At 37.4% G+C, this 10,384-nt stretch overlaps 1 protein-coding gene across 1 annotated transcript in view; it reads right to left on the reverse strand.

The window, feature by feature from the left end:
• The window catches only part of DSC3 (desmocollin 3), a 45,558-nt gene extending 35,924 nt beyond the window's left edge, over positions 1-9,634 (reverse strand). The window contains exon 1 of the mRNA XM_025365134.1: positions 9,354-9,634. Coding sequence (XP_025220919.1) covers positions 9,354-9,422 — 69 coding nt within the window. The 5' untranslated portion in view covers positions 9,423-9,634. The remainder of the gene's footprint in view (positions 1-9,353) is intronic.
• Between the last annotated feature and the right edge of the window lie 750 nt (positions 9,635-10,384).

Raw genomic sequence — 10,384 nt, forward strand, 5'->3', positions numbered from 1 at the left:
CTGCATTCCTGTACACTAGCATTGAAAAATTTGAAAACTAAGCAAGAAAATTGATTTGTAGAGTATTAAGAAGAATAAAATACTTAGGAATAAAGGTCATCAAAGAAATAAAATATTATACACTGAAAACCATAAAACATTGCTGAAGGAAATTTTTAAAGACCTAATAAATAGAGAGATAGCCATCTTCATGGATCAGAATACACATTCCCAAAATTAATTTACAGATTCAATACAATCTCTATAAAAATCCCAGATAACTTTTTTGAATAAATTGAAAATTAGTCTTTATAGAAATACAAGGTACCCAAATAAAATTGAAAAACAAAAAAAAATTGAAAGACATATTTACCAATTTCAAAACTTGCTACAAAGCTACAATAATCAAAACAGAGTGGTACTGGCAATAGAATAAATATATAGATGAATGGAATAGAACTTAAATGCCAGAAACAAGGCCTTACATTTATGGTTAGCTTGCAGAAATTTCAAGAGAAATAAATAGTCTATTCAACAAATGGTATTGGGATGATTTGATATCTTCCTGAAAAAAAAAAAAAAAAGTGAATTTGAACCCCTACCTCATATTATACATGAAAATTAGCTCAAAATGAACCACAGACATAAATGTAAGAAATAAATTATCTAGAGGTAAACTTGAGAGCAAATCTTTATGATGTTGGGTTAGGAAATGATTTATTATATACAACACCAAAAACACAGTGATAAAGAAAAGTTGTTAAATAATACTTATTCAAAGTAAAAACTTCTGCTCTCCAGAAAAATACCACTTTCTTTACAAAAGTGAAAAATATAACTCATGGGATAGAAGAAAATAGTTTCAAACCAATAAAGGACTGGTATCAAAAATATTTAGAGAATTCCTGCAACACAATAATAAAAAGGCAAATAACACAGAAAAATGGGCAAAGGATTGGAATAGGTATTATCCCCAAAAAGATATTAAAATGGCCAAAAAGTAGATGAAAAGATGCCCAACATCATTACGTTTTAGGGAAATGGTTATCTAAATCACAATGCAATACCTACTTGCTAGGATAACTAAAATAAATATGACAGAAAATAACAAGTATTGGTGAGGATGTCGAGAAACTGAAACCTCTACACATTGCTGGAGGAAATGTAAAGTGGTGCAGACACTTTGGAAAATAGTTTTGCAATTTCTCAAAAAGTTAAAAATAAACTTAAATGATCCATCAATTCCACTCTTCCTAAATGAAATAAAAACCTATGTCCACACAAAAACTTGTCATGAATATTCACAGTACATACCATTATTCACAACAGGCAAAAAGTGAAAACAATCCATACAACGAAATTTACTTTGTTAAGTACTATACATGCTACAACAAGGATAAACCTATAAAACATACTCAGTCAAAGAAACTAGAACAAAACAACACATACTGTATGATTTCATTTACATAAAATGTCCACAATAGGTAAATACGCAGGAACAAAGTAAGTTTCCATGGGAAGTGCTTGTAAATGGGCATGAAGCTTATTTTTAAAGTGATGAAAAACTTCTAAAATCAGATTGTAGTAATGATTGCACATTCTTCAAATTTACTAAAATTCACTGAACTGTACACTTAACGAAGGTGAATTTTACGAATGTAAATTATATTTCAATAATGCAGTTTAAAACAAAAAAGGGCACTGACGTTGATCGAAAAATGACTCTTTCCAGTTACTTCTACAAATTGGTAGTGAAAGGCCTTGTCAAATTTACAAATTCACAGAAGTAATTTCAACACAATAAAATGGAATAATAACCACAAAGAAGTATTTTATTTCTGATATAATCAAATATAAAATGGATTTCTGCACAAATTAAACGATTTTAACTCATAGTAACATAACTGTAAATATATCTATATACAAATATATACATTATCAAAATTATTCTAATACGTGATCTAAAATTATTGTACTTCTCAAAGATTCACCTTACCCTCACTTGAATTAGTCAGAATAAATAAAATATCTCAAAAATATGGACAAATAGGGCCAACATGTAACAATGCTGTTTAATTTAGATATAATAAGCCAAGAAGTCATTTTCAGAAAATCATAACCAGATTGCAAACTGGGACAATGAAGTAATAAGTTGTTTGCCCTTTAAAAAAAAATCATACATATGCTTAATTTAATATTTTCCTTAAGCATATAGTTGCCACCTTGGGATGAAAAATGGTTTCCTTCAACAAACCACCCATTGGCTGAAATATATTGTAACTCTATAGTTGCTATTTTTGAATCCCAAAAAACGCTACGCCCAATATATACTTATTCACATCTCTTTTCAAAATATTTCAGCTAACTGAAATATTTAAATCAATTAGAACATAATAAATGCTCTGTGTCCATCTAGATCTTTAAAAAAATGAATATTTTGCAATTTTTGCTCCATTTTTTAATTAAAATTTACAGATGTGGCTAAAGTCTTATGCTCTATTATATTTCCAACTCTTCTCCAGGGAATAGTTTTTTCAGAAGTTAGAATTTATACTTCCTCAGTAGGATTTTATACTTTTATTATATAGTATATGCTTGGGCCTATAAAATATAAGCTGGTATTGGGTAGTATGTTGGTATTGGGTAGTATGTGTTTATATGCACCCCTTTGCCATTTGCTTTTTTCACCCAACAGTATGTTTGAGATTTTTCCATAAATGTACCACAGTTTATTACTAGTCATTCTTCTATTGATGGTTATTTAGATTGTTTTTCATTTCTTCTATTACAAATGATGCTATATGAGCAGCACTGCCTACAGCGCAAATTACTGTGCCATACATGAACATCTTCAATTTTATTAGCTATTGCGAAGTTGCTCTCCAAAGTACTAATATCAATTTCTATTAATGCCCCCAGCATATTAAATCTCTCTATTTCCCATATCCTCCCTTACAAATAATTTTATGACTTCTTCCATGTTGCCAACCTAACGGCTGTTTTAATTTGCATTTTATTAATTTTTAGTGAGATTGACTGTATTTTCTTGTGTTTATCTGCCATTTATTTTCTGTAAATTGTCTATTCTTCTCCTTTAATCACTTAAGTTTGCATTTTTTAAATTTATTTTTTTCTTATAGCTTTACATAGTTTGCTTTTTACCTTTTATTACAAAATCTTTTGATAAACAGAGTGCTTCAATTTTGTTTTTTTATTTGACACATCTTTATTAAAATTTTATGTATACCAGATACTCAAAAATTTCGAAGTCCCCATTGCTCAATCTTCTTTTTTAAAGTAGTATTTTTGCTCTTTTTAGACTTTGACTCTCAAAACAATTTTATGATCAGCTGCCCAAGTTCTGTAAAAATTTCTTTTAGGATGTTGATAACATTCCATTTCATTTAAATGTTAATTTAAAGAGGATTTGACATTTAGGGCTCTTGAGACTTTCCATCCATGAACATGATTCATTCTCAATTACTTATGAATTATGTTTCCTTTTTGCTGTTTTTTTCTCCGCCCCCCCCCCCTCCAATTTGAGATGGAGTCTCGCTCTGTCACCCAGGTTGGAGTGCAGTGGCATGATCTCGGCTCACTACAATATCTGCCCTGGGGTTCAAGCAGTTCTCCTGCCTCAGCCTCCTGAGTAGCTGAGATTACAGGCGCACACCACCACACCTGGCTAATTTTTGTATTTTTAATAGAGATGGGGTTTCATCATGTTGGCCAGGCTGGTCTCGAACTCCTGACCTCTTGATCCGCCTGCCTTAGCCTCCCAAAGTGCTGGGATTACAGGCATGAGCCACTGCGCTCAGCCGAATTATGTTTGCTTTTCAATAAAGCTTTGTAATTTTTGCTATAAAGGTCTTTCACATTTTTTGTTACATTTATCTTAGATACATTGATTTGTTGTTGTATGAATGGGATTCCTCTTAACATATTTTTGAGTTGTCCCTTGATAATATATGCAATCATGTAAAAATATTAAGCTTATATTCATGAAACTTGCTTGCTTTTATTAGTTCTAGTATCTGTCAATAGATAGTGTTGGATTTTCTATGTAGTTAAACCTGTCGCTGGCAAAATGACAATTAGGTTTATTTTCTTTTAATCCTACAAGTCTTTCATTATTGCTATTTTTTATCTAATATGCTTGTTAGGACCTCTTCTGGAATGCTGAATAGAAGCACCTATACTGACCATTATGGATTTGTTTCTAACTTAAAGAGAATATTTTTTATAATTTTGCCATTAATTATGAGTCTTTTTCTTTTTTCCTTCTAACATTCATTCATTCATTCACTTTTCTTAGATATGTTTCATTACATTAAGAGAGTTCACTCTTGGCCAGGTGCAGTGGCTCACACCTGTAATCCCAGGACACTGGAAGGCCGAGGCAGGCAGATCATGAGCTCAGGAGTTCGAGACCAGCTTGACTAACATGGTGAAACCCCGTCTCTACTAAAAATACAAAAATTAGCTGGGTGTGGTGGCGCGAGCCTGTAATCCCAGCTACTCAGGAAGCTGAGGTAGGAGAATCACTTGAACCTGGGAGGCAGAGGCTGCAGTGAGTCAAGATCATGCCATTGCACTGGAGCCTGGTTGACAGAGTGATACTCCATCTCAAAAAAAAAAAAAAAGTTCATTCTCTATATTCTGAGTGTACTATGAATTATATGAATTCTTTTAAAATGAACTGTTTCCACTTATTTTGAAATAATCAGTTTTTCTCTGTTGATACATTTTCTCTGTTGATACTATGTTAAAATACAGTAATAGATGTTCTAATGTGAAACCATGTTTCCTTTCCTGAGATAAGCCTTATAGGAACATCATATATTTATGCTTACAAATATATTGGTTTGCTTTCAATTTATCTCAACATTTCACATATTTGTAAGTAAGATCAGGCTACGATTTTTCAACTTCATACAATCCTCATAAAATGAGTTAAGAAGAGTACTGTATTTTTCTGTTGTTTGAAACAATTTACAGAAAGTACAGACTCTCTGTTCCATATAATTTTGAAAGAATTAACTTATCATAAGCCCGGGCCTGGTGGATCTAAAGAAGTGTGTGTGGAGCTATCTGGCTTCTAATTCAGTTTATTTAATGGTTATAGGTCTATTTAGGTTTTGTATACCTACTCAAGTCAATGTCGGTTATGTGTATTTTGTAAGAAGTTGTCTGTTTTGTCTGTATTTTCAAATTAATTGGAATTATCTATTAATATTATTATTTTACTTTTTAACCTTTGTTCTCTCCAAAACTGTACTTCCTTTTCATTCCTAATATTGTTTTATCTATGCCTTTTCTGTTTTTACTTGTTCAATTGGAGCAGGGTTTTCTCTATACTCAAGAGGTTTGGTTTAGTTGATACCCTCTACTGCTCATTTCTTTCCTTTTTTAAAAATGTTCTGCCTAAAATATATTATAAATACCAAAGATTACATATAGCATACGTGTGTGTTTTAATAAATAATAAAATGAACATTAGGGTACTCACATTCAAGGTTAAGAAATGGAACATTACTAATATTTTCAAAGTTCCTAACTATATAGCAGTAGTTCATTCATTTTCATTGCCACAGAGGACTTTATTAGAAAGAATGTACAGTTAATTCATTAAGACAACTTTTGAAAGGGATAATATTCAATATAGACTTCAGTTATAGTATGTTTCTTGAAACTATGAATTCAATTGAGATTATGTTTTTGTGAGGTTTGGATGCATTATTGAAAATAAAATAAAGTAAAAAAATGTAAAGACACTAGTATATTAATGATGATGAACTAATGACCTTTAAAGTTATTTTATAATAAAAATAACTTCTGTATACAAGAGTGCCCATATTTTAAATTAAAATATAAAAAACTAAGCTTAAAAATGATAAAGTATTACCTACTGCAGCCTAAGCAAAATAAATTGGTTTGTTGCATTTTACAGTACTAAGCAAATTGTATTAATTGCATGATAGAAAGCTTATCAGACAAATCACTAAATCCTGATTGAAAAATTTAATGCCAAAGAGAGAATGAAAATTAAAGGTGTTGTCTGCAGTTGTTTCACTTTTATGCTAGTGTTTAATTTTATAGTAAATACACAAAGTAGGCTTTCTAAAATGACACCCTGCTTCAGTAGAGAAAGAAGAAAAAAATGGAAATTTATGGTATGTCTTAAATGTGAAGAGCATCTTCTGGGTTGAACACAATAATTACAGAATTTTAAACTCTTCATCTCTCCTGTGGCCATAAGTCTTCTTCAGAATGGAAATATTACCTTTCCAATTCTTACCACTTCAAAAAGTAAATTGCAAGATTTACTGCTCTGCATTCTCAGTACTTAGATGAGTATAATAAATTTGTTTCTACCCAAACTCATTGTAAGATGGGAATTCCAGCTATCACACTTTCAGTGGAAAGTATGATTAACTGCAGGTCACCACAGATACCATCTATGGAACAGGACTGCCACATGGGAATTACAACAGGACCAAAAAATGTGCATGAGTTTACATTTATTTATTCAGAACGTGCTTCCGTATCTAGCTGTATCTCAATGGGAACATCAACAATCTCCTTTTAATAAGGTAGCTGATAATGCATCAATCTAAATATACCTATACTACAATTTTGACTTTTTTAAGCTTGCAGTTTTAAAACTAGTTTTCATCTACTTCCTTTATTTGCCATAATCTTCTTTTCATGAATGTAAAAGTCTTTAGAAATTACTATACTCCCTTTTATTTTAAAATGATGAATATATCAACTATTATCAACAGCAAAACAATCACACAAGTTTTTCTGGTAAGAACTCACATTATTCACATTAACCCTATAAAATATAAAAATTTGGATGCCTATTTATCAACATAGGTTGCAGGTAGAGTTCATATACTCCAAAGAGGAAAAGTACAGATTTGAGGGGAGTTATTTCAAAGGTTTCAACTATTTTAGTTCCTTTAGGAAAGGAGCCCATTTAACAAAATGATGGATTAGCTGTGTCCAAGTATGTGCCATTTATAATGTATAATAGATAATATAATTCTTAAAGTGGATTTGGTAACAGTATCAACACACATTTTTAAAAGAATCATATTATTTGTAACAGGCAGAAGACAACTGATCTCATGAAAATTAGTTTCCACCATCCCTAACAATTCTGGTTACATTAAGAAGAAAATACACTGTCTGAGGCAATCAAAAACTTAACAATAGTGAGATGCTCCGATATACTTCTTTTTTGGTATTCCCCTCTCATTTTTTTCTTTCTGCGTGTGATTATTAGAAATTGTATTTACACTTTAGAGTGTGGTGGGGCACAGGCTGGGAAGGAGATACAGGAAAAGTGCAGAATGGGAAAATTCCTCAACCTGTTGGGCTGCTTACTGGGAAGACTAAAATTTAACAAGTCTCAGATTCTTGTTAAAGACTTGCTTTGAAAAGCTGTCTCCTTAGAACAAGCAATGTTTTAAAGATAAATAATGGTTTAAAGATACCCATTAAAGTCTCTATAAAATGAAAAGTGTTTCTAAAATGCTATGTCATTAATATTATAGTGAAAAGTTGAGAGTCGTATGAGTCAAAAGGAAGGAAATACAGACATGAGATGGTCAAGAGAAGTGTTTCGGACCCATTCGGTCCGAAATTGCAAGTGTTTGTAAATTGACAATTGCAGATGAAAGCAATTGTCATTTTATGTACACTTTCGGATATTTAAGTCTCCAGATATAGCATTTAATCTAAACTAAATGGAATTATTTTTTTAAAAATATCTTAAACCAGTATGTACTAGATCAAAGCTGAAGCTTCCTCCATTTAGATTTACGCGCACCTTCTTCCTTGCCACAGCCCGACACCCCCACCCATGCCTTGCCAGGACATCTCCTGGTCTTCTATGGCCTCCAGAAGCCATGAGCGAATGCGAGAAAATCTGAGAGCAGCACCCGCAGTTTCGTTCCCCATCCTCAATCCCTTTGTAAAGGAAACACAAAACCCCAAATGCATGCTTGTAAACTGAAAAGCTGAAAAAGCTTTTAAATACGTTACAAAAGAACACATTTTGCAAGCAGTTTGCATTTGTAGTCATTTCATAAGCTCAGATACTTTGTCGGAACAGTTCCCGGGCAAATAGATGCGCTTATTTGTCCAATTCCTTCTGCATAAACATATCGTAGATCATAACTACCAATCCCATATTCATATCTCGCTAACCTAAAGGGAGGACAACCCTTAGACCCACTCCCACTTGCCAGGGTGGAGGGCCGGGAAGCAGTAAGAATCCGCGAGACCAGATTCGACTCACTGCTGACGCGGATACTATACACCTCGCTCCCATCGGACCCCATGTACATCCGTGGATGCGGGAAGTCGCGGGTCCGCGGATCCTTTCTGAGCGTGCGGAATGAAACTCTGTTGAAGCCTGAAGCTTCGCGTGCAGCCGCGCCGCCAGAGTTCTGAACACTTCAAGTCTCCTGTGTTCTCAGAGCATTGTCTCTAACTTTCTCTCCTAGAGGATTTGGTCCTGGGCGGCAGGTTTCCGGAGACTCGAAACCCCAGGCTGTGCTCTGATCGCGCACCCTTCCAAGTACTACCCAACCCCACCGCATCCATCATCCAGCACCACTGTCACTCTCTACCCGTCTCCCCACCTCGGCCGAATCCCCAAAACACAACACAACCCCAACCCCCATTCTGGCCCAGCCTTCCCACACCTTCGCGCCCCGGGCACATCCCGCCCCCGGCTGGGAGGCTGGCGGAGGTGGACCGCATGCGTGAGCTTCTGAATACCCTTTAGGGGAGATACCGAGAAACCCGCTTCTCAGGGGCAGCCCCACAAAGGGACGCAGGGCCACAGCCCCGGCTGCACACACTAACGAACCCATCCAGGTCAACTGGGACCCGGAGCTGGGGAGGGGCAGCCCCTAAATCCCATTTCACGTCTGTGCTTTGAGCTCTCAGGGATCCTAAAATACTGACCAACAAGCTCTCTTCCTCCCTCTCCACCCAAAGGCGCCCTCCAACCACCACCACCAGCAGCTCCACCACCTGGGGAGGAGCGTGAATCCCAACCCCCTGCCCAACCCGCGACGGCGCCCGCCAGAGCGCAGCGAAGCCTGAGCGCGACTCAGAATTCCAACAATCGAACGCGGTGTCTCAAAACAAAAAGCTGAGTCCAGAGTCGACCAGCAAGCACGCGTTTTCTCTCCTCACTCTTGCAGGCCCGAACTTGGGGCGGCTACCAGACCCGCAGCATTGATCTGAGCCGCGGTGGTCACGTTTCGGCCCGCTTTGGCCCCAGCTCCGCGCAGCGTCCAGAGCGGATCCACCCCCGTCCCCATCCCAGCCCTATCCGGCGAGGTCTGGCTCACCACGAGGGTCAGCAGCAGCTGCCGGCAGGCGGCTCCGCGCACGGAGCGCCGGAGCCCAGCGGCGGCCATCCGGATGCGGGACAGGGCCAGGAGAACGCGGGCGCCAGGAGGGTGTCGAGAGCGAGACCTGCTGAGGTGTGGGGCGCGGAGGTGCTTTTCTCGCCGCTGCTTGTCTTTAAGTGTCTTTGGCCTCTCTCAGGCTTGCCTGCCCGGGAGCAACTTCACTCCTGAAACCAGATTGGACCCAGAGGACGCGGAGAGGCCACTCCTTGTTATTTCTCAAGTTTTATCATCGCCGGCACAGCTGAGGAGCTGCCCGAGCCTGCCCCTCTGCTCCCCAGCAGCCACCGGGGCGATCGCGCTCGGGAAAGCGGTCTCTGGCGCACCCTCTGCCAGCTCTCCCACGCCCTTCGTCTGCCCCGCGGCGCTGCCGCCCCGCCCGGCCTGCAGAGAGGCCCTGGCAGGCCAGATCGTCCCAGGGCGGCACCATCGCCGGCGCTGCGCGGTGCATCTCAATGCAGAACCCCAATCCGCCCGCAGGGATCCCTGCCTCGACAGGGGCCCTGCTGGATGCCAGGAACACCCTTGTCATTGGATCAGCGGATCTGCCCTTCGACGTCTGAACAAATTCTGCCAATGTTTTCAGATTAAAGCAAAATACATGTACAGTATTCTCTCCAGATTTGGCTAACATGACAAAATACACGACAGAAGGAATTTATGCCAAATGGCATGAATAAACAGGTTTGGGCATGTCAGAAATTAAAACCAAATATAAGAAATTAGAATCTAACCATTTTTACGCAACCAAAATACGAGTGATTACACTCAGTGCTCTATTAACTGACAGTTTGGGGGACTTATATGCACCTTCTAAAAACGACTTTGTTGTTAGATGTAAATTATTGGTTTACTAATTACTGGTACCAAAATGAAGTTTTTCAGGTGGTCAAAGGAATATCTACCACACGAAACCTTCTAAAACGAGGCTTACAGATTCTACATCATGCAACGACTATTTATCAGGGCCC

This window comes from Theropithecus gelada, chromosome 18, assembly GCF_003255815.1.
Source record: "Theropithecus gelada isolate Dixy chromosome 18, Tgel_1.0, whole genome shotgun sequence".
NCBI lineage: Eukaryota > Metazoa > Chordata > Mammalia > Primates > Cercopithecidae > Theropithecus > Theropithecus gelada.